The 24458-nt window shown below is 45.8% G+C and overlaps 1 protein-coding gene across 2 annotated transcripts in view; it reads left to right on the top strand.

Moving 5' to 3' along the window:
• Positions 1–23866, top strand: part of RMND5A (required for meiotic nuclear division 5 homolog A) — a 68108-nt gene extending 44242 nt beyond the window's left edge. Inside the window, exons 3-9 of one of the 2 annotated variants that reach the window (XM_072636929.1) lie at positions 404–553; positions 3343–3443; positions 15228–15394; positions 17620–17785; positions 19490–19592; positions 21970–22124; positions 23335–23866. In XM_072636929.1, the coding sequence (XP_072493030.1) occupies positions 404–553; positions 3343–3443; positions 15228–15394; positions 17620–17785; positions 19490–19592; positions 21970–22124; positions 23335–23398 (906 nt within the window). In that variant the 3' untranslated portion in view covers positions 23399–23866. The remainder of the gene's footprint in view (positions 1–403; positions 554–3342; positions 3444–15227; positions 15395–17619; positions 17786–19489; positions 19593–21969; positions 22125–23334) is intronic. The other variant, XM_072636928.1, reaches the window with a different exon arrangement.
• The last annotated feature ends 592 nt before the right edge of the window (positions 23867–24458 follow it).

Raw genomic sequence — 24458 nt, 5'->3', positions numbered from 1 at the left:
AATGAACCTTTGGGGTTTGTGGAGTAGAAGACTTCTTTACCACTCTGATGTTGAAAATGACCTTTTGTAATCATTTGTTACTTGAGTGGTTCTTGTTTTCACATGTCTACTTTTAAAAATTCTTTACTAACTTGACCTTGTCTCTAGCAGAGGGTTGGATTCATGATTGGCTAGGGTTGTAAATCTGCCGGGTGAGTCCACATGGCCTGGGAAATGAGACTGGTTTCAGGAAGGAGACAATGGAAGAATGATGTGCTAATGCAGCCTTCTACATCTTTAGAGTAGGTGATTGGATGGCTGGGTGGGAAACAAATAAAAACATATCTGAGTGCAGTTCATTGCAAGTGACTTCTAACGTAATGTTCCCTGGCCAATTGAATGTTCATTTGTGACTGCCTTTCAGAATTTTGATTCCGACATCAGCAGCGTGGGAATTGATGGCTGTTGGCAGGCAGACAGCCAGCGGATCCTCAATGAGGTAATGGTGGAGCACTTTTTCCGACAAGGAATGCTGGATGTAGCTGAGGAACTCTGCCAGGTAACTGGGAAACAGGTGGGCATGTGGTGAGAAAGAAACACAAGCAGAAACACACCCAGTGTTTGATCATCTCAAAGTTGGGGTTGGGTTTTTTGCTGGCCATGGATATCTGTCTGAACTATTTCTACTTTCAGAACCTGGGTGGTAATTACTGGAAGATAGTTTTTTTAGTGTTTAAAATAAATTACTCTTACTTAGTTAAATATTTCCAATTACATGTAAAAAATTTTTAAACAGCCATTTTATAAAATTTTGAGATCCAAATTCTCTCCCTTCTTCAGGTCCCCCTCCTTGAGAAGGCAAGCAATTTGATACTGATTATACACTTGAAGTCACGCAAAACGTATTTCCATGTTAGTCATATTGCAAAAGAAAACACAAAACAATACAAATAAAGAGGGTTAAAAAAGTATACTAAATCTGTGTTCAAAGTTTATCAATTCTCTCTAGAGGTGGATAGCATTTTTCATCATGGGTCCTTTGGAATTATTATCTTGATATGGGTCGTTGTCTTGGTCAGAGTAGCTAAGTCCTTCGCAGCTGAGCATTGTACACAATTACTGCTGCTGTATATAATCTGCTCACTTCACTTTGCCTGAGTTCATAGAAGTCTTCCCAGGTTTTTCTGGAACCTTCCTGCTCTTCATTTCTCTTAGCACAATAGTATTCCATCATAATCATACACAACAGCTTGTTCAACTGTTCCTCACTTGTTGGGCGTTCCCTTGATTTCCAGTTCTTAGCCACCACAAAAAGACCTGCTATAAATATTTTTGTAAAACTAGTTCCTCTAGTTTTTCCTCTTTGGGATGTAGACCTAGTAGTGGTGTTTCTGGGTCCAGGGGTATTGCACAATTTTATAGCGCTTTGGGAACAGTTCCAAATTGTTCTCCAGAATGGTTGGACTAGTTCACAAGTCCACCAACAGTGCATTAGTATCCCAGTTTTTCCACATCCCCTCTAATATTGGTCATTTTCTTTTTCTGTTGTTAGCCAATTAGAGATATGAGGTAGTACATCAGAGTTGTAGTAGTTGGTATTTTTCTAATCAGAGCAGTTTTTTTTGTTTGTTTTTTAGTAGATAAATTATTTTTAATGAATTGTTTTAAATTTGCACCAGCATCGGACATAATAACTTTAACATTGATATTACTTCTCTTCCCATGAATATTGGCTAGTATCTTTAACTAGAGATTCATAAAGTCAGTGGGTTTCTAAATTAAAAGGTTCGTTAGAGATTTTCCACAGTCGAAGAACCTCAAGAGGTTGAAGAAGCCTTGGAAATCACCTAGTACAACTTCATTATTTTCTTTTTTTTTTTCTGGAGATTGGACTGGATGTTTTGTTTTATTTTTTGTTTTGTTTTTTGAGAGCAGTTTTTCATAAGATTATGGATAGCTTTGATTTCTTCTTCCCAAAACTGCCTGTTCATATCCTTTGACTATTAATCAACTTGGAAATGGCTCTTATTTTTATAAATTTGACTCAGTTCCCTATACATTTGATAAATGAGGCCTTTATCACAGAAACTTGTTGTAAAGTTTTCCCCCCAGTTTTCTGTTTTCCTTCTAATGCTGGCTGTACTAGTTTTGTTTGTGTAAAACCTTTTTAATTTCATATAATCAAAATTGTCCATTCTACTTTTCATGATCATCTTTTCTGTTTCTTGTTCAGTCATAAACTCTTCTCTTATCCATAGCTATGACAGGTATACTTTTCCATGCTCCCCCAATTTACTTATGCTATCACCTTTTGTATCTAAATCATGTGCCCATTTTGACCTTACCTCAGTATATGGAATGAGATGTTGGCCTGTGCCTAGTTTCTGTCAAACTACTTGTTAGTTTTCTTAGCAATTTTTGTCAAATGTTGGATCAGTGGAACAGATTAGCTCCCCAATACACAATAGTAAGTAACTGTAGTAATCTAGTGTTTATTGAATAGTTTTAAAGAATTATTATTTATGACAAGAATTGCTTTTTTTTAGGCTCTTCTGTCCACTGGGACTGTTTTGTCTTTGCTATCTGTCTTGGATAAGAGAGCTGAGGCAGAGAAGCAGGACTGGGCTCAGGCCTACCGAGAGCCTGCTCTCTTTCCCATTATCTTTTTTAACAGGCAAGGTGAATATGGCATAAAAGAGAAAAATAGATGCTAGCATTGATCTGTTTTCCTCAACCTCTGAAAATATTCCTGATTAAAGAGATCTGAAAATTTGCCCCAGAATTAGCCACCCTTCCAAAAGTTATTCTTATTCTTTTTCAGGCTTTTTGATGTATATCACAGTGGTTCTCAAACTTTTTGGTCTTGGGATTCTTTTCCACTCTTAAAATTTTCAAGGACTTCCCGAAGAACTTTTGTTTGGTGGGTTATATCTCAATATTTCCCAGAGTAGAAATGAACATGTCTTTGTTTTATTGTGAAAATGATTTTGACCTTATGGTCCCCCTGAAAATGGTGTCTGGGAGGAGTCCACAGATCATAATTTGAGGACCACTGATTTAGGGAGCTCAAAACATTTTACATGCTTGGGTGTCGTCTTCTTTTTTTTTTTTTTTTTGATGAGAAAAGGCTAGACTAAGTAACTTATGTAGAATGAGGCTACAAACTGAACCTCTGATCTGAAAATGGCATGTCCCATTTTTGTCATAGTGCAAACTGAACAGGAACTTGGATCTTGTATGTACTCTTTAATTCCAGAGGGATACCTTTTAAACAAAATTTATTTCCAATGTTAATTTACTTTTCTTTAAATGCTATTTCATGGTTCTGACTAAAGGTAACAAAGGTACTTTTCTGCATTTCAGGAATCTGGACTGTCTATAGACCCAAGTCAAAAAGAACCATTTGTGGAGTTAAATCGAATATTGGAAGCATTAAAAGTCCGAGTTCTGAGACCTGCTTTGGAGTGAGTTACTAAGCTTGATTTCTTTTGAAAAGAGAGGAGGAAGAAGGGAAGGGAAGAAACATTTATGTGATATCTACTATGTGCCAGGCACTGTGTTAAGGGCTTCATCCACCTGCCCCCCAAATACTGTCTCATCTGATCCTCTCAACAACCCTGGGAGGTAGATCCTGTTATTACCACTGTTTACAATTCAGGAAACTGAAGACAGAGGTGAAGTGACTTGCAAAGGATCTCACAGCTAGTAAGTGTCTTGAATCAGGATTCGAACCCAGAGCTTCAGAATCCAGACCCAGTGTACTCTCTCTACTGTGCCCCCAGCTCAGTGGAGCCTGGAGGCAGTCTCAGAGCCAGGAGGATTTGGGTTTCAGCCTCCTTGTCTGATAAAGACTGGCTTTGTGCCCCTTTGCAGATTACTTACTCCCTCAGTGCCCCAGGCAACCCTGGGACTGCAGAGAACAGGGAAGGTACCAGTCTACCAGGGCAAAATGAGAAGCTCCTTCTCTGGACATACTCTTACCAATGAAATTTCAGGCCCAGCTCTGCCCCTGCCTTGGAAGACGCACTGGATGCTTTGCTCTTGGAGGTCAGGGATGATCCTAATTTTTCCTTGTATGTCCGCAGATCTGACCCAGTAGCACACAGTAAGACCTTAATAGGCATTGATTGATACAGATAAATGGACATCTCCTAGGGCAACTTTTGGAGACACTATTTTATTATTTTAACCGTGAAATTTAGACAGTGTGTGGTGATTTGATAATATAGGAGGAAGCAGCCAGGCCTGATCTTTATTTTTGGTTTTCATGAGAAAACAGGCATTCCTGTCCCCTTCCTTGGCTTTCTGTTCTAGGAGAGTCCTGCTTCCAGGATGCTTGTTTTAATCTCTGGGTTCCCCATGAGGTGCTGGGTCATAGGCCACACAGGAAGGCATTTACAGAGATTGTTAATGCTAAGTTATGCAGACCCGGCCATCCTGAGCTTGCCGTGTGGGGGCTTGATTCCCATTGGCATCATCCTAATGGGAATTTATTTACCTACTCTTTCTCCTTGTGCCCTTTAAGCCTATGGGTCACAGCCCTTTGTAAATAAAGGACTTGTAAAATAGAGGACACCCTGGTTGGTAGAGGCAGATGTTGTGAGATGGCGTTTGGGAACCCTGTTTGCCCCTCAGGATGGGGACAGCTGAACAGCCAAACTTGACAGCAGTTTTCCTTGGAGCAGGTCAGTGCTTCAGTGCCCCATGACCTCTAATAAGTGCTGGCCCTGAGCCCCAAGCCCAGCCCTACCTCACTTCAGAGGGCACATTCCCAGGGCTCAGAATCAACTTCATTTTATTCTTGAAATTCCCATTTTCCTGAAAGGGGTGCTGGGGTACTTTTCACTTTTGTTACCACTTTTCTGGCAGTTTGTAATTTCTCCCTCTCCTCTCTTCTTCCCCTTCTCTCTGTTTCCCCATTTATTTAAAATGTTAGGCTTAATCACCTGAGTCAAGATCGAGAGCACTAGAAGTTCCAGGAGATGCTCACCTGCTCCATTAGAGCAGAACTGCAGGATGGCTGGCATTCCTCCCTGATTCTCCTTCCTTGCACACACCCCTGCGGACCTCAGCTCCCCTGGCCAAACATAACAACTGCAAATAAGGGTCCAAGAGAGCTCGCTAACCTCTGGGCCTCTGAGAAGGGCAGGCTGGGTTTATGAGGTATTGAACCTCATTAGAAAAATGAGTGATATATGATCTACTCTTCTAATTTTCTAATAGTATGATTTTTAATATCAAGGTCTTGTATCTGATATGGGGCGCAAATGATGGACCGAGGCTTTGGGGAACCATGTGGGCCCAGTCTCTGGTGTTCCTGAAGCATGTGGCCTGTCTCAGTGAACTTTGATTACTTAATTAGCTCACTTGACACTCCTTAATCCCATCTAGACCCCTTTCTCTGTTAACTTCCAGACCACCCTCTGAGAATAGTAATCGCTGCCCCCTAGAGGCCTGGCTTGTCAATTCGACCTGACTTTTTAACCACACAGCGATTGAGCATCACGACCAACCTGCCACGTTAGAGCATCGATACCAGTATCAGCAGCAACAGTCCATACAACATTAAATGTGTGCATGCGTTGTTATTTGCCTCTTGCCATTTTAGTTCATTAATTTACTTGGAGGGCAGATCTCCAGTTTTCCTGTATTGTTCTCAGATTTGAGCAGGGGAAAGGAGAGGTGGAAGTGGTAAGGAGACCAAAAAAAATGACAAGGAAGGAGTGTCGGTGGGACATTTAATATCTGTGTAGTAGAGAGAAAGAAAACGTTAAGAGGGGACATAGACCAGGAGGGCAGGGTAGGTACTACTGAGTTCATTCTGATGTTACCAACATTTACCAAAGGTTTGGCTCAAAGAAACAAACAGAATCACTTTCCCCCTTAACCAAAAGTCTGTCCAAAGGACAAACAGAATGCTGTTCCCCTTTACCAAAGATTTGTTCAAGATCAAACAGAATGGAGTTCACCTTACCAAAGGTTTGACCAAGGAACAAACAGAATCAGACTGTATATGTGTTATAACGTGCTTATTTATTTTCATTTAGCCAGAATATCGTGCATGATGGAGTCAAAAAATAATTTTGAACTCAAGAGGTAAACAAGCCAAAGGAGATGCTTTATATGCTAAGACTGATCTCAACTCAGGATGTCTGTGTCAAGCAAAATTGTAGTCTCCATATGTGTTAACATGTTAGGAGAAAGGAATACCTTAATAGAATAGGTTCGAAGAGAGCAAGATAAGAGAATTGTCAAAGTGTCCATTGAAATCATAGAGCCAGGATGACTGTGTTTCTTTTATATGTAGTGTAACATGTCTATAAAATACCTAGATGAGAAAAGCCCCCTTCTTCAAGATCATGTTTGGTTCAAGGCACCTCGTCGTTGGCAGTAAACAGAATGCTGCTCCTGATCGGCTTCTTCTGGTCTTGGAGTTGCTGACACAAGGAGGGGCATTTTGAGTTCACTCAAGAGAGCAAAGCAGAGTAGCTCTGCTATGTCAGAGGGTGCAAGGCTTTATGGTATGAGTGGGCCAAAAATGTCTGTCTCCTGGTTGGCTGATCCAGGTTTGAGGCCTTTCTCAGGGATGGGGGCTTAAAATGGTTTGCAGTGTATACTTTTCAGGAAGCTCCATATGGTAGCTTTATGGTTTCACACGCAGTGTTTTTCTATCTATTGTACATGGAAGTATTAATATTTGATGAAAGTTCATAACAAAATTTCTTTTAGAACTTGGAAAAAGCTATCCTTGTTAAAATGAATGTCTAAGTGACAGGAGAAAAAAGAAGAATTCTCAGTGACTTGTGTTCTTGTCTAGTTGAAATCCATGGCCAGGTCCACACGACCTCCCCCTCAGTGAAGCAGCCCTGAAGCAGCTGCTGTTTTCTGGAGGTTTCTCTCCCGTTGTTCTCTCCATGACATTTTTAGTCCCTCAGCTATGAATTTTGGTCATGTTGCCCAAAATGGCTTTTATCTTGTTGGAGTCTGGAGAATAGTGTTGGGATTGGCCAGCAGTGCTTGTGCAGCACTTGCAGAGAAATCCAGGTCCTTAAGAGATGGGGGCACCTTGCCCACATGCTGGAAGAATCCCTTCTGTGGCCTTGCTGGCCTCTCCAGGCAGCCTTTGCCCCTTGAGAGCAGCTGGTTGGGTGGCAAGTTTTCCCTGTCACACAGTGCTGCCTCTTGCTCCTGGGCCTGCCCTCTGTGGCAAAGCCTTCTTCCCCACGATCGATAACTCTTCAGATACTCCAATAAACCCTGTGTGTTCCCCTATCCAGGCTAAACATGCTCAGGTCTAATCCTCGTAGATCTCAGATTCAAGGAGCTCCCTTTGTCATCTTTGTTGCCTTCTGCACACTCCAGCTTGTCAGTGTGTGCTGCAGATGTAAAATTAGAAAGCAAGGTGAGCAAGGTACATCATCTGCTGTCTCCTGGGTACCTGACAGATGGTGAATTCTGATGTCCTTTCCAATTTTAGAAAAATTTCCCACATGGCCAGGAGCTGCCAGAGTGTAGCTGGCTTCAGTAGGACTGAGAGAAAGGAAGGGTGGAAAGATCCCATTTCTTGTTCCTTCTTGTTAGTTTCTTTATTTAAGTACTTCACTGATGTGAAAGGCCTTTCCCTTAGCCTTTAATAGCTGGGAAATGGAGTTTTTTAGTTAAGATCACTTGAGTTTTCTTTTTCTTATTTTATTATTTAATTCCTGAGATCAGTATTATGTAAAGTGATATTACTGCAATTAGAAATCTTTTAATGGCAAATAAGGGAGACTAAAGAATTATTCACTTAGGCTAACAAGATCCATGGAATGCTTGATATTAGAATGAGAGTAGAATGATGAGACTGACAGCCTTAGGATTATCTTTAATTCTTAAAAAGTATTTCTTTAACTTATCGATTCATAAAGGTCAATGGTCAGTATGTTTCAGACTTATAACAGAGGTAGTCATCTCTGAGTGATTCAAGAGTTCATTATGTTGGCAAAACTTTTTTTAAGTTAAATTTTATTTTTTTTAAATATCAAGCATTTATCTTTTTTTTTTCTTTTCCTCCACGCTCCCACCTCCCAAACCCTCCCCCCCTCCCAAATCTGAAAGAAAAAGAGAGAAGAAAAACAAAACCCTTATTACATAGGTTTAGCCAAGTGGGGCAAACTCGTTACTGGCTGTGTCCCAAACTACGTGTCCCATTCTTTATAGTCATGCCTGGCAAGAAGATCTTGGAGTTCTGTTGTTTATTAACATCCTTCAACTCTTTTTTCTCTTGACATTTAACAGGACATAGCTGAGTGTGATCGATACTGTGTTAGGCCACAATCTCCTCTCTTTGTATTCCACTGGCTTAGCACATTGCCCGGCACATAGTAGGTGCTTCATGCACATCAGTTGTGGGCATGATGAATATCGGCAGAATTGATACCTCCTTGTGTGCAGGGCATCGGCATAAGGTGCCCAGATGCTCTGTAGAAACGGTCTACAGAAGAGTTTTCTTCTTTGTCTTTTTCTTCCCCTGCTACAGGCAGCAGAGTGGCTTCAGTGGATAGAGCTGGTCTTAGGGCCAGTTCAAGTCCTCTGTGACACCTGCTGGCCACATGACCCTGAAGGAGTTGTTTTAATGTCTCAATTGCTTCTTCAGCAATTCTCCTAGGACTTGGGAGAAGAGCTGCCAGTTTCCATTAGTGGAATAGGCTCTATTTCTTCCGTGGAGCCAGTCCCCAGCACTGGGCCTTCTGGGGGGGAAATGTAACCTGTCCACAGACTGGGAAGCAATTTGAGGAAGGGAGAACACCAGCCTTGTAAGAGACTCTTTACATTAACTACTGCTAGTGCCAGGTACTGTGACATGGGATCTTTGGAGGTCATATTTTCAGGGAAATTTCACTGCAGATTTAATGGCATTTCATGCAACTTATTAAAAAGGACGCACACTGTAGCTTTCCTACTATGTGCCAGGCAGTGTGCTAAGCGCTGGGGATACAAAGAAAGACCAAAAACTTCCCTATTCATGAGCTCACAATCTATGGTAAACACAACATGCAGACCACTGTGTGTGAATAAGATATGGAAAGGCTCAGTTGGAGGAGGAATAGGCAAATGAGAAGGAGGGGAAATTTTGGGGGGGCAAAAATAATGAGTTCATTTTTGGACATGTTGAGTTTAAGATACCTACAAAACTTCAGTTAAAGATATTGATGGCCAACTGGAGATATGAGACTAGAGGTCTGGAAAGAGGTTAGTACTGGGCAGATAAGACCAGAAAATTATCTGCCGAGAAGACAATTGAATCTATGGGAGCTGAAGAGATGAGCAAGGGAAATAATCTAGTGGCAGAAGAGAAGAGGACCTAGGAAAAGACTTGGCGTACTTCAATTGTTGTCAGGGATAACTTGGATGAAGATCCACAGGACAAACTGAGCAGTGGTCAAATGGCAGAACTAGAGCATAAAGCATCTCCAGGAGAAGAGGCTGAGGGACAGAAGCTGCAGAGGTCAGGCAAGGACAAGACCATCAGATTTGGCACCTTGGAGAGAGTGGTTGGAAAGCCTGACTGCAGAACGTGAAGAGAGGGAGAGGGAAGAAGTGAAGGCACTCATTGTAAGCGCCCTCCTCCAAGAGTGCAGTCACAAAAAAGGAAGAGAAATGCTAGTGAGCAAATGGAGGAGTGGTTGTGGGGATGGAGGAGGAGTGGATGTGCTTGTAGGCAGCTGGCAGATGGGGAGAAGTTGGAGAAGAGTGAGGGAGGAGGGGGGAGAAGATTAGGGGGAGTGGGATCACCTGTTCGTGTGCAGAGCTGGCCTTGGCAGGGAGATGAGGAGGGAGGAGAAGAGGGATCTCTCAGTGGATGACCTCCAGACCAAGCTCTCAGCTGAGAGGGTGGGGGAGGAGGAGCCACCAGAGGTTTGAGGAGGGATGAGAAGTTCCAGAGGAGCCTCTGTGAGGAGAAGGAGAGGAAATCAGGGAGGTATAGGATGATTGCCTTGCCTTGGTGAGGGCCCAGTTGAAATTATGTAACATGTTAACTGGGTAGTGAACCCAGTCGTCACTGTTTTGTCATTTTCTCCACCTTCATTCAGCAGCACGTGAGTAGGTGCAAAGGCAGTGGATGATTCCAGACCGAGCCTTGGCCAGGCAAGATCTTCAAAGGAAAGAGCAGAGTGGAAGTGATTGACTAAAGCATCGAGATGGAGAAGGCTAGTGCAGGGTGGATGGCCTGCAAAGGACCCAAGGAGAGGAGGGAGGAAGACCACATTTTGGGGTTAGAGGGCAGAAGTAGAGGTGGTGGAACTTGTAGTCAGACAAAGGAATTACAGAGATTCGTGCAAATTGAAGTTGGAATGTTTGTGGACGTGGCAAGATCACGCACCTTCCATTCCTGTGTGCAGCAGTGGTGGGGTGGGAAGTGTAAGGCGCAGGAGACGAGGACTAATTTAAGGAACGGGAGTTTAGGGTGTGTGAAGGAGTATGCAAATGTCATTGTTCCCTAGTTTGAAGGCAAAACTTCAATGGAACTGTGGAGTGTGAGCCATCACACTGATAGCCTTGAGGAAGGAAGGAGCATGTCCTAGGGATCAGTAGATTCTTGATTGCGTGATAAATATGGATTGAATGAACCTCAGAGGAGGAAAGATTGCTGAGTGGTGAGAGTAGAGGGATAAAGTGGTCAGTGGGACCAAAGAATCTTCCAGTGAGTGAGTCGGGGCAGAGGAGGGCCGTGAGCAAACTCAGAGCCAGTGTTGGAAAGCTTGGCCAGGTCAGCCAGGTCCGCCAGGTTGGCAGGGGAAGCCAGCTCTCAGCGAGAGCCAGAAGAGGGAGGGAGCAACAGAAGAAACTTTAAGATGAAAGTTAGTTTGTTACCTTCGGATCCTGCATCCAGAGAGCACAACAAGAGTGCGGGGTAGCTTTAAATGGGATGTTGGTGGGTTGGTTTGAGAGCGGTAGGAATAAGGGAGCAGTTATTAAAGCACTGAGAGTGAGGTTTGGACAAGACAGCAGGGGTTCAGAATCATTGGGGTGGGGTGGAGTATGTTATTCATTGAGGAATGAGTTCAAGAAAGCAAGCATTTCCCCTGAGGGGTCAGCCTGGGGATAAGAGTTGTCACAGGGTGTCACAGCTGGAGAGCAGAAAAGGTGGGGTTGGGGAGGGAGAGAGCCTGAGAGTGCCTGAAGCCCGGTGGAATGGTTTCCCAGCGAGGTCCTGTCCTTATCCCCTCTCTGGCAGGACACTTGGCACGACCTGAAAGAAGGTAACCTAATGCTGTCTAGGATTGCTTGAGATAAAGGAGATGGCCTCTGTCACACTTGTATTTCTTCTGTGATGAGGATATGGTGTTTGAATTATATTCATGAAGGTTTGTTTCATTGTTTTGATTATCATCAAACATCCTAATTTATGTCATTCTCCATAGGGACTGTTGGGTATAAAAACATGTACAGTAACTTTGAAAAAGGGACAGAATTCATGGTGAATTAAATGGGTCCTGACTGTTTTACATGCTCTTTATAAATGCTGAATTGATTGTATACCACATGTCGTTCTTTGGTGTTCGCTGATTTTCGTCCAGTGAGCCAGTTTTTCAGTCATACCATCGGTTTTGGCCAATCACGAATTGCCGTCCAACTTACCTTGTTGCAGCATTGTACCAGGAGTGGACTGTGTGCTTGTCTGTCTGTAGTACCTGTGTGCCTCTGGTGCGCGAGGCTCCCAAGGAGAGCTTGGCTAAGGTGTGCGTGGAGCCCTGGGAGCAACAGTGTGTGTGGGAGAGAACAGAAGGGGAAGGATTTCATGTAGGACTGATGACCAAGGGGAGACAGATTAGGAAAATGGCACTTCCATTATGGTGGTCTATGCCCTTTCTCTGCTGTTTTGGGACTGTGGTATTGATTCTGGGGCTCTAAGATGGATGAGAAGGCATAATCCTGAGACATGTGAGAAGAAGAGCTGGTTCTCAAGCAGGAGAGTGTCCTCTCTTCCCTACTCTGACCAGTGCACGTGCTTATACATGGGATGGGGGTGGGTGAGTACTGGGTGAAGGCCTGCCTCAGGTAACAGTGCCACCCCCCCTTAACAGATGGGGAAACTGAGGCTCAGAGAGGTGAGGCAGAGTGTGACCCGAGGATTATAGGGTGAACAGCAGAGCTGGAGGTCAGACGGGGACCTCTCATGCCAAGTCTGCAATGCTTTCCATTCCACCACTCTGCTGATCTCTGTGAAAGTCTGAAAAGCCTCCGTGGATGATGAATGACTGCATTTTGGAAGCTACGAACCTCAAAACAGGAATGTTTTTCCTCCCCAGTGAATGCCTGTTCAGTAAAGCAGGTGTGTTCAGTTCATCCAGCTGCCTGCCCTTTCTGACTTGGATGCCTCCCCCTACTACTTCTCACATACTTAGTGGCAGCCCCCATGCTGTTTCTGGTCGCTGCAGAGGCTCTTGGGACTATTTTTGACTCAGGTTATGTTTCTCTCCAGGACTTTGTCATTGTGACACTGGTAGTCGACGTCATTAAGGTTGCCTAAGGCTGTGACCATCTTCTGCCTCCTCTGCCCTCCCACTTATTGTGATTGAGAGCTACTCCAGCATGGAGAACAGTGGCCCTGCAGGCTGCTCTGAGCCCTGTGAGGTGACCCAACTCCCTTCTCGTTATTAGATCCAGCTTTAGAGTCTGCACTCAGAAGGATAGCCCTCTTTTCTGTTATTTGTCATTGTTTAACCGAATTTTTGCAAATACAGTCCTGGCCATTGTTATGTAGGTTCAGCAGGGGGGTGGGGGGACCTTGGGGGACAGTGATCCCTGCCAGCTGCAGCTCTGCCTTCCTCCCAGTCCCCAGGCAGGATTATGGGGCTTGTCCTGTCTTCCATCCCTTCTGTAGCCTTGTCCTTTCTGCCTCTGTTCTCCCTCTCACATGCTGCCCTCCTACCACTATTTTGCCCCCACTTTCCTTACCCTCGACCCCAGGGCAGCTTCCCGGTCCAGGTCAGCCTATGCTTCTTTTCCCGTAGTCAGCCTTGTTCCACTCTTTTCTGCTGGGTTTTTTGTCCCAGGATCATTTCTTCTATCTTCAGGGTTTGAATAATGTCTTGCTTCTACCCTCTTGACTTGACTCAAACCTGACCTTGGCTTTTTGACTTGTACCTCTCCTCCACCTTCCACTGCCCATTTAAAGGCTATTTTGTAAATCACTATGATCCCACCTGGGCCCAGATTGCCCATCTCGCCTATAAAATGAGCAGACCAGACCAAATGACCTGTCAGCTGCTCTCCTGGGATCGATCCCTTCTCTCCTGGGTTGGTTTCTTTTCTCTACTCTGTCATCCTCCTCGGGAAATGGAAGCAGGCAAAGATTAGATGACTCGTCCAGGGTCCTCACACAGCTAGAATGTATTTGAGGTTGGATTTGAACTCAGATCTTCCTGACTCTAGTTCTCCTTTGCAAGCATTTGTGTGACACTTGAAGCTTTGGGAAACATTTGGCTATCCGTGGGTTCTCTTCATGTTCCCTATCATCATGGTCTTCGTCGGTACTTGCTTTGATTTGTCACTATGTCTAGTGAGTATGCCCTCCCTGCCAGACTGGTAGCCTCTGCTTCCTGGCATGCTTGAGCTTAAGATAGGTGATACGGAGTCCAGCCCCCTCATTTTAAGGTGAGAAGATAGCCTGTGTCTGCCTAAGTCAGTTAGGAGGCTGCAGCAAAGAAAAGGTTGGAGCTCTGTCATCAGTGCTGCAGTGCCTCCTCTTTACCAGGAACTATACTAGGCACTGAGCATTCAGAGGCAGAAGTGAAAATGGTTCCTGTGTATAGTCTATGCTTCCAGTCCACTGCCATAGGCCGGCCTGGCTGAAATGGACAGACCCTCTGAGGCAGAGTCAGGAGGACCATCCACTCCCCTCCATCTCTGATGGGGGCTACTCAGGACCTTGTAGGTATGAGAGGGCTTTGGGAATGGAGCTGGACCTGCTTCTGGCTCAGCCCAGCATTCTTCATTGAGAGCAAAAACTGTTGTAGAGACTGGGTTCCTCCTTCTCACTGCTGCCAGCAATGCCTACTGACTGATGGGTGGGCAGCCAAGCAGACAGAGGAACCCTGTGAGGGTGGCACCCTCAGTGCTGAGCATCATCATCTGGGTCAACACCAGAAACTGAAGGCATTTCATCAGCAGAAATAACCATAAAGAAGAGGCATCTCCATCTGTTTTGCTATTGTATCCTGAAGATTGTGGGACCGAGCCATCTGACTGGCAGCTGAACATGTGAAAGGGGAGCCTGTTGGGGGCAGGGGCTGGCTGCCTCTTGGGTGGCTCCCCAGCACACCGCACGGTGCTTTCTGCACAGGATGGGCCGAATAAAGATGATACTCTTTCATTCATCTCTATGTATAGGAATGTGTGTACAGAAGCCAAGGCTTCTGACTCCAAGTTGGTTTCTGTTCTTCCCCAGTCCCTGTCCCTCTCTCCTCACATATTATACTATGTCCTCCCTTCCCCCCCCACCTCCCAATCACCACACAGATAGCAAAGATTTCAAGTCTATGCCTTAAAACCCCCTCATTTTACATGGACATTTATAGGAACCTGAAAGTATTTGGGCTGTGGGTGGAAATGTGGTTCAAGTCTATTCAGTCAGTGAACACTGGTTAAATGCCTGCCATGTGCCAGACACCCATAATTGCCCTGTTATTCTAACAAGTCTGTATAAAGTAAAGGTGAAGTCGTCTCCTTTTCAATGAACATGGTCAACCTTCATTATGGTTGGCACACTCCCTATCATTTGTGAGCAGGTCTGGATGTGGATTAGCTTCCCTAGGCTTATCGGGGTCTTTTAATGCCCAGATGCTCAGTGAACCTTCTAAGGGCCAAGATACCGGGGCGGGGCTTTCAGCGCTTTGGTCTGCCCCATTTGATATCCTCAGCAGAGATGCTAGTGGCCGGTGTTCTTCCCCCCACCGTTCTGGGCCTGCCCAGTCCCTTGACTGACATGGAAAGTCAGCCTTCTACTTAGGAAAGGCCAAGCTGCCCTGACTGTGCTCTGGATCCATTTCCCTGAGTCTGGTTTTGAGTGGTCACTGCCCCTTACCTTGGGGTAAGCCAAGACATCAGTTCCCAGAGTTGGTATCGCTACAGATGAGCCCACTAGGTGGCAGGGCAGACCTTTCCCTCCTTCCTCCTTCAGAGCTTTGTGGTGGTAACTTGCAGTTTTCAGGCTGCTGTGTGTGCGACTAAATCAGAGTTTTTTTTTTCTCCTTTTTCTCTAGGTGGGCAGTATCAAATCGGGAAATGCTCATGGCCCAAAACAGCTCCTTGGAATTCAAGCTGCACAGACTGTATTTCATTAGTTTATTAATGGGCGGGACTGCGAACCAGCGAGAAGCCCTGCAGTATGCGAAGAATTTTCAGCCCTTTGCCCTAAACCATCAGAAAGGTGAGTGGCTCCTATGTTCCAAGTATGTAAAAAGGTGCTGGGTCTAGGCAAGAAATAGGCTTCTTAGGAAACTGATGTAGACATTAAATTATTTAATAAAAAAGCAGTAGCATTTCATACTCAAGGAAGGAGTTGAGGCCACTTGCCCCTTCCTTGTCTCCTGCTGCTCGGCCGTGCTGCTGCTACCTCGCTCTGTTGCCTGGCTCCTTGCCAGGGAGCTTCATCTGCTCTGTCTTCAGCAGACTGTTGCCCTCTCTGTCATCTTTCTTCTCTCATGAGAGTCATTAGGCTGTCCCATCACTGCATGCTTCTCCACTACCACATGCTCTTGTAACCTGAATTCCTAGAAATCTGTCCCATGAGCCAGTCATGAGTGCCACGTAGCCAGTCTGTCCTTCCCTTATTGGGGAAGGACACTATCTGCTGTTGCTCTCTGGAACCCTCAACTCACTGACCTCCGGATTCAGTGGAGCCTGCTGTCTGCAGAGTTGCCATGATCTCTTCCTTGCTATGTCTGATGGCATTTCCTCATGCCTCTTCCTTCTTGACCTCTTAGCTGCCTTTTTTCTGATTGTGACCCCTTCCTGACTACTCTTCCAGCCTCTTTGCTTACTCTTCATCTAGATGGTGCCCACTACAGGTGGGGGTCCCTCGAGGTCCTGCATTCTCTTCTGCCTCTTTACTATCCCCCAGTGTGGTGACCTTTATGTAGATGATGTCCAGATCTCTGTATCAAGCTGTACACTCTCTCCTGATCTAGAGTCCTCCATAACCAGATTCCTGTTGGACCTCTTGAATTCACCATGCCCTGAATAGAAATCTGCCCTGGCCAGACCCCAGATCTGCCCAGTGTTCCTATTACTGTTGAGGGCACGGCTGTCCTCACTGTTTCCTAGGCTTGATTCCTCCCTCACACTCACCTCCCATATTCCAGCTGTTGCCAAGTCCTGCTGCTTGTATGCAGCAGCCTTGTCCCTGCTCAGCTGCCAGGGGGCCCTTCCTAAAGCACAGCTCTGGCCACTTTGAATGACCCCCCTTCAGGATCAAAACCTCTGTTTTGGTTCACAGTGCTGGTCATAGCCTGACCTGCTTGTACCTTCACAGGCTTCACTTGCTTTATGCTCCTCCACGAATCCAACGGCACTGGCCTCATTGCTGTTCCTTTTTTCTACTACTGACTGACTATACATATTGTCAGTGCGTGGCCCCAACTCCAAGAGCATTCTCCCTTTCCCCTCTGCCTCCTGGCTTCCTCTCCACAGGAAGCCTTTACTAGTCCTTCCTCCCTCCCCCTCACCCCCCCCCCCCCCGAGATTATCTGCCATGTACACTGGGCATGTCTTGCATGTACATCACTGTTTGCATGTTGTCCCCCCTGCCCTCACCCCAAGAATGTGAACCTCTGGACCCTCTAGAGGGCAGGGACAGTGTTTCTGAACTTTCTCTGTGTCCCTCATACTTACCATGGTGCCCGGCACACAGCCAACTCTTAAGTGCTGCTTGTTGACTGACAAAGATGACACTTTCAGGTGTGTCACAGAGATGTGGGTGACCAGATCTTACATCACTGAGATTGGGCCATAACTATTACATTGCTTCTAAAAAGACATTGAAATAAGTTCGAAGCCTTTCTGAGTCGCTGCGTTAGTCTCAGTTGGACTGTTGAGTGGTCTGAGGGCTGTCCCCTGAGGGCGGCTCTTCTGCTGCTAAAGCAGAGTTGGTGCTTGGAAGGAAAAAAAGGTGGCCTGGGAATCTGCTGGTCCTGCAGTTGGGGAGCTCTCAGCCAAGTGTGCCGCCAGAGACTGTGCTGCTGGGCGATGTGCACACAAAGCCTTCCCTTCCTCCTCTGTCCCCCGCATGCCCATTGAGCCATGCTGCGCATGAGCAGCACTCTTATCATTATTATTGTTGTTATTTTGGCAAGCAAGTTGGGGATAAGTGACTTCCCCAGGTTCACACAGCTAGTGTCAAGTGTCCAAGGCTGGATTTGAACTCAGGTCCTCCTGACTCCAGGGCCTGTGTTCTATCCCTTGAGCCACCTCGATGCTCTGAGCAATGTTATTTTGAAAGAAATGATAGATCTATTTCAGAACACATTGATTAGAAGGTTTTTATTTTGGTTTGTTGTAGTTTTCTTCCCATAAGTGAAGGGAGGCTTGAACCCATCACAAAGTGAAAATTTTAGTCCCAAACACATTGGTGCTAACTTTGCTTTTGTCCTTCAGATATTCAGGTCTTGATGGGAAGCCTCGTGTATCTGAGGCAGGGCATCGAGAACTCGCCTTACGTTCACCTGCTTGATGCAAACCAGTGGGCGGACATCTGTGACATCTTCACTCGGGACGCCTGCGCTCTGTTGGGGCTGTCGGTGGAGTCACCACTCAGTGTTAGGTATGGCCAAGTGACGGCAGCAAATGCTAATCAGCTTCATTTCCTAGTCCTTTATATGTCAGGGTGAATGTACCTGGCTAATGGTCTACCTGGTCTTCCCCTCCGTGCAGTTAGAGTAACTTCTCTTTGCTCTCCAGCTTCTGAGCCCAAAAAACAGGCCTGCAGAATGAATTCTTCATTCACGGTTCTCAGAGGTACTTGCTCCTGCCCCATGGCTTGGGATTCCTCAAGCTTGCAAGTATGATTCAGACAAACAGAACTTTTGAAGAGCCCTGGGTTTGGCCTCAGAAAATCGAACTTTGAATCCAGGCTACTATTTTTACTGTCTTTGTGACATGGGAAGTTACTCCCCCCTTCTGGTATTTTTTTCTTCTTTTGTAAAATGCAAGGGTTTGAACGTCTGAGGGAACGTTGGGGTTTTAGTTCCCTGTGATATCTGGCCTGGCTCTTAGTCTAGTCCTTTCTGAGAGCGTGAGCCCCTGAACGAGTTACAGAAAATGAAGGTGGTGTGGCCTAGTATGATCTGTTTAAGGAAGAGATTGGGATGGCTTTTCTCATAGCAACTGCCCTTCCTTTTGTGCCCTGGCTGGTATGGCAGGAGACAGAGCTCCTCAAAAACAACTGTTCTTCATGGGTTCCTTTCTTTATGTTCAGACCAGTAGTGTTAAATTCAAATCTAAACAGGGCCACCAGCCTGTGCTAGGCAAGGCTGCCCACTGACTTAGTGATAAAGTGAAATGTTATGTGTGTTGTATTTTTGTTTTGCTAAATACTTCCCACTTCCATTTTAGCCTGGCTTGAGCTGCTCTTGGGAGGGCTGTATGTTGGACACCTCTGGTTTAGACCCCTCTGTTTTCTTACTTTAAAAATGCAGCTAGCTGAGGTACCCTAAAGAAATGGAACTTGTCCTTGTGCCGACCTAGCCAGGCTAGATCCCAAGGAGAGCTGCTCTTGGGAGTATTGGGGGCTGTATGTTGGACACCTCTGGTTTAGACCCCTCTGTTTTCTTACTTTAAAAATGCAGCTAGCTGAGATGTCCTGATAGTACCCCTAAAGAAGCAGAACTTGTCCTTGTGCCGACCTAGCCAGGCTGGATCCTAAGGAACTTGGTAAAGGAAAGGCGGGTCCAAAAGCAAAGGTGCATATTGCACCATCTGATGCAGCTCATTGTGGGGGAAAGAAAATGTGACAAATACATGGTGCTTATTAAAAAAAAATGTAGCCTGATAGAGATGGATTTGTATTGCTTTTTAAGAGCTGGAGAAATTGTATCTACGAGAGTAAGTGAAAAGCAGAGCACAGTGTGGGTCCCTGGGAAAAGCCACTGGATTGAGAGGCCTGGGTTCCAATCCTAGCTGTACCCCTCAGGACAGGGTCACTTATCTGTGATCTTCTTCTGTATAACGTAGATGTCCTTCACTTTCCTCCTCTGTAAAGTGAGGCAAACAGTAGGACAGATCTCAGAGGGTCTCCATGAAGGCTAAATGAGCTGCTGTCAGTTCTTTGCCCATAGGAGCTGTTATCGTTAGGACTATTCTTTCTGTGGATACAAATATGGTTCTGTTGAGGGCCTTCCAGATCCAAAACGAAGACCGTGAGAATTCTGTATTTCCTTGAGTTTCCTTAGTATTTTGATCAGAGATGACAACAATGTCTAAAATTGGTCTGATTTTTGTTCTCTCCTTCTTCCTGTCTTCCTGCCAGCTTCTCAGCTGGCTGTGTAGCCCTGCCAGCTCTGATCAACATCAAGGCAGTGATTGAGCAGAGGCAGTGCACAGGCGTTTGGAACCAGAAGGACGAGTTGCCTGTGAGTTAAGGGTCGGGCTGGTTTTTCCCCTTTTGCCAAAGCCCACAGTGACTAGGGATTGCTGGGGTTTGTAGCAGCTTTGCAGGACAGCAGAAGAGAGAGGAGGGAGCATGATTTTGGTGGCATCTGAACGATTCCCTGCCATCCTAAACTTGGATAGGGATGGTGAAAGGCAGATGAGCATAAGAAAACTGGAGTGAAGAAACATGGGTGACAAAAGCCTCACAGCCTCCTCTGTAAGACGAGGGACAAGTAGCAGAATGCCTGGTGTACCTGTGCCTGGATCACAAGGGCTGACAGTCACTGTCTGGCCATTCAGTTCTGTTTTCACGATGTCTTATACGAGGAGACTCTTGTGACTCTGACATAGTCTCCAGCAAGGCCCTCTCTGCACCCAACCTCCTCAGTTCCTTCTTAGTTACTTGGGAAAGTGTCCTCTGGGGCTGCCTGTGAGTGATTAGGGCCAGTGCAAGGGGCGGGGGGGCGCCTACTGTCTGTTTTCTGGCTTGGATTTTGGACCTCACAGGTCTTTGTGACCAGTCAGATTTAGCTTTATGTTATTAGGATTGATCAAAAAAGGGGGTGGCCCAAGGGGCTCCCAGCTCACTAGGCTGTGCTTCTTAAAGTGTCTTTGGAGGTTGGAGTTTTTTTATTTGTAGAACTTATTTTACACTAAACCAGATGAGGAACAGTAAGTGCCAGCATCCTCAGCTCAGCGCTGTAGATAGCTTTGTCAGAGTTTCCCTCGGTCCCCCTCTTCCTCGTTGGAATGCTGCCCTTTCCTGGCTCTCCTCTGCCTATCTGGCTGCTCCTTCTTTGCTGGTTTTCCCATCCTCTTACCTCCTACCTCCACTGCTGAATCTGCCTTCACAGCCTCTCTTGCCTGCATTCTCAGTTCCTACAGGTTCTTAGCCAGACTCTCCCTAAGCCAGGCCAGTCCATCCTCCTCTCAAGTGGTGTCTGACCACCCTGCTCCCTGTCCACGTTTGTCACCTCAGTGTCTTCTTCCCTTCTGGCTCCTCGCACCTTTTTGACCCTGGGATCGGCCGCATCAGCCTGCATGCTGCTCTTCTCACTCCACAGTCCATCTTCCTCTAGCTCTGGGTCTTGGCCCCCAGCTTTCCTGCCACACCTTTGGTTCTCTGCTCCTTCCTGATGCCTCTTGGTTTCCCAGCTTCCTTTGCAGCTTGGCTCAGCTCCCCCTTAGTGCAGGTTGCCTTTCCTGGACATGCCCTGGCTGCTCAAGCCTTCTCTTGTCTGCGTTTTTGATGTACCAAGTTACGTGTGTGTCATCTCCTACTTTGGAATTGCTCTCCTTGAGGGTAGAGCCCATGTGTACCCTTGGCCTTCACATAGTGACCTGGCATAGGGGATATGTGTAGCATATGCTTGTTGGCTGACTCCAAATGGTCCAGGTTGTATGGAGATAATAGGAAAACAGCATGAGATTTAGGGTTCAAAGACCTGGCTTTGAATCCCAGCTCCATCACCTGTCTGTTTGACTTGGGGCTATTTCCTCAGCCCTACGCCTCAGTTTTCCCTTCTGTTAAATAGAATTGTCCAGGGTCATCTTGCTTAACTTTGCCAGAGTCCTGGGATGCCAGGATTCATTGTTTTGACAGTTGTGACTCCTCTGTTGACTCTGCCCTCTGGGAGAGTCCTGGTTTGGGCTTGTTAGCTTCATCTGGAGGCACCTCGGATGGAAGGTGGCTTCCTTAACTGCAGCTGTATCCCACCTTTTTGAGGCCTCCTCAAAACCAAGAAGGCTTTCCCATTTGTGGCAGTGAGTCTCTGCTCTGGCCTCCCAGGAGACTGGTCACCCAGGCTTCCCCATTGGGTGTCTGTCAGAAGTGACAGTAAAAAGACAGGCACACACACGAACCATGGAAATGTGGCCCAGAGGCACCGCTGTTGTGGGGCAGATGGTCCCCTTGCTCACAGTCGTGCCTTCCAGACACCTAGGAAGAGAGAGCATGCTGAGAGCAGAAGTGTTCCCCCAAAACATTTCTCTTTACTGAAAACTCATTGACCAGGATCCAGATTGTAGGGACTTCACCAGTTTGATTTCTTCATCCTGGCTGTTAGTTTGGCTCCAGATCCTTACAGATGAGCATCAAAAGCAGGCACGTGCTTTTAGCTTTGAAAGTTAATTCAAGCTCCCAGGAACATTGGGGCAGAACCTGAAGAAATTGGGTCTCAGAGTTGGAGGAAGGGGAGGGAAAGTCACATTTAGATAGTTGATAAAATTGTCTTTGCTGCATAAAGCAGGCAGACGTTTTAGGAAGGTAGCCAGTGACTGGTCTCACCCCTCTCCTTGATTCATTCATTTATTAGCTCATTTATTTATCGACCTCCTTGTTTTTATTTTTACAAACAGATTGAAGTGGACCTTGGCAAGAAGTGCTGGTATCACTCCATATTCGCTTGTCCCATTCTTCGTCAGCAAACAACAGACAATAATCCACCTATGAAGCTGGTCTGTGGTCATATTATCTCAAGAGACGCGCTGAATAAAATGTTTAATGGTAGCAAGTAAGTGTCCTGACATTTGCAGCAGTTTGTTTTCCAAAAATGCTTTTAGAACTTGGAACATTTTGGGTATTTGGTGGCAACAAAGGAAAACAATGAAAGTGAGCGTCCACCTTAGTGTGGCTGGATTTCAGGGTCATAGATAGTGTGGCCAGTCTTGTACTCAGGAACGCCTGGGTTCAGATCCCCCCCCACCCCTTGGTTGAGCCAGGTCATCAGCCTCTCAGTGTCCATAAGCATCTCTCCAGATAGGTAGAATCACAGAAAGGTTGCTGACTTGCATCACTGGAGGCAGCTTCTATATGGGTGTTCACAGATCTGCCTTCTTCCTCTTAAGGAACGAAACCAGACTCCCTGACCTCTCGTAGCTGACCCCTTGTTTCAGTGTGAGTTTGCAGTTGTCTGTGTGAGCTGCTTCTGGTCAGGTGTCTGCACCTAGAGATAGACGTGGTCAGCTCTTCTGAGCTGAGACCATGAGTCGTTGGAGAGCTCTCTCCCCACTAGTGCTGGACAGAATAGAATACAGTGTCCATTCAGCATGCATGTCTGGCTGTGGCTGTGAGCATGCACCATTTTTTCATTGAAGTAAGTCCTAGACCCATTTTCATCATGTTAGGTGAACTAAATTGGGGGTGGTTCATTTGCAGGGGTGCCCCCTCCACTGCAAATCCTGGGAACAAAGAAGCCTCAGGCCAGACCTAGACTCATCCTCTGTATCTCTTCCATTGATCTTTGGTGGGAATACCCTGAGCTCTGCACACCTTTCCCTTTAGGATGAGGGGTATCAGAATTCAGAGCTTTTTGGTTATCTTATTGCTTTGTTCATTTAAAAAAAAAATTCTTGACTTCTTCTTGGTCACCTTTCCCCCAAGCTACATTGCATCTATTTTGTCAGTCAGTGTGGTACAGTGGTTAGTCAGGAATGCCCTGAGCACAAGCCTTGCCACTCGTGCCCTTGAGCAGGGCACTTGGACTTTCCTAGCCTGTGCTCTGGGAGAGCAGATATCGCTTTGTTCTGTGGTCCTTAGTTCCCAGGCACATAAATGATGTGTGTGGACTGATGGCAGACCTAAAATCCTATGGTTGGGAATTGAGGAGAGAAGAATGCAGTTTAATTATAGTGTCAGCCAAGGGAAAAGGAAGGCTGCTTCCTGAGATCATCCCCCAGGCTCCTGACAGTCACAGCATTCCAGTGTCTTTTCTTTGTTTCTAGGTTAAAATGTCCTTACTGCCCAATGGAACAAAGTCCAGGAGATGCCAAACAGATATTTTTCTGAAGAAATAACTTCAGACGCTGTTTGTAAGTGACCCTTGAATTGCAGATGCATTTCGGAGGATAAGACAGCACTTACTGCATTTGCTGCCACAGCCTGCGGACTTCTGGTTCGCTCGAAGCAGATGCTTCAGAACCTTGGTCAGCATTTGAGTGTGTCCACCTGAGGGCAAGAGCTCCTGAATTTATCACCATAGGGCTTTCTTATACTCTTGGTCTCATTTCTGATCAAGTAAACACACCAGCAGTTGTCATTCAATGCCGGTTTTTTGTACTTAATTACGTGGTGATTTTTTTACTTTTTAAGAGCAGAAATGAGAAATCACCCTCCCCTGTGTTGAATATTTCTCCTGCTTTTATTCTGTCATCCTCTTCTTGATGATTTTCATCCTTGAAGAATGTTTGTGAAAAAGTTTTATTTCCTGTTATGTGTACATAATTAAAAATACTTCAGAAAAATTTGATAAACTGATTAGTGGCTATAAAACTAATTTGTATTTTTTGCTTAGAGAAGAAAACAAGCTGTGATCTATTCTGAGTCTGCTTTCAGATGTTTCCTGTATCCCTTCTTTGTGCAGCTCTTGAAGTCAGACACAATACATGCAGATGTTTGTCTGCCTGTGGTCTTTCCCCCAGGCTGGCTAGTCAAATGGCAGCTGAGCTGAGGGTGCATCATCTTCTGCTGGAGAGAATCGAATGGGCAGCCTTGGTGTTGGGGCTTGTTTTCAGAGAAGGATCGGTCTGGTCAAAGGGCCGTTGGCGGCTGGCCTGGGCCTGGGAGCCACTGCCTTGAGAATTGGCATTGGCATACATTGTTGTTTGTGACAGACATCAGCCACCAGGCTGTCGGATTCTTTACTGCCTCTTTGAAGGGAAGATGCATGTTCCAGTTGTAGGCTGCAGTTGCAAGCTTCATTGTTTTAAGTCCTGTAAATGAGAAACTAACTTAGGTCAGTCACTCAGAATACATTTGCTAGTCCCTATTTGTATTTTAGCCGTTGCGTGCTCACGCTGTCCTCTACACAGCCTGTCACTTCATTGATTGAATCTGTGCTTGGCTCCTG

The sequence above is a fragment of the Notamacropus eugenii genome, chromosome 1 (genome assembly GCF_028372415.1).
Source record: "Notamacropus eugenii isolate mMacEug1 chromosome 1, mMacEug1.pri_v2, whole genome shotgun sequence".
Classification (NCBI taxonomy): domain Eukaryota; kingdom Metazoa; phylum Chordata; class Mammalia; order Diprotodontia; family Macropodidae; genus Notamacropus; species Notamacropus eugenii.
This window is presented reverse-complemented; position numbering and strand designations above follow the sequence as displayed.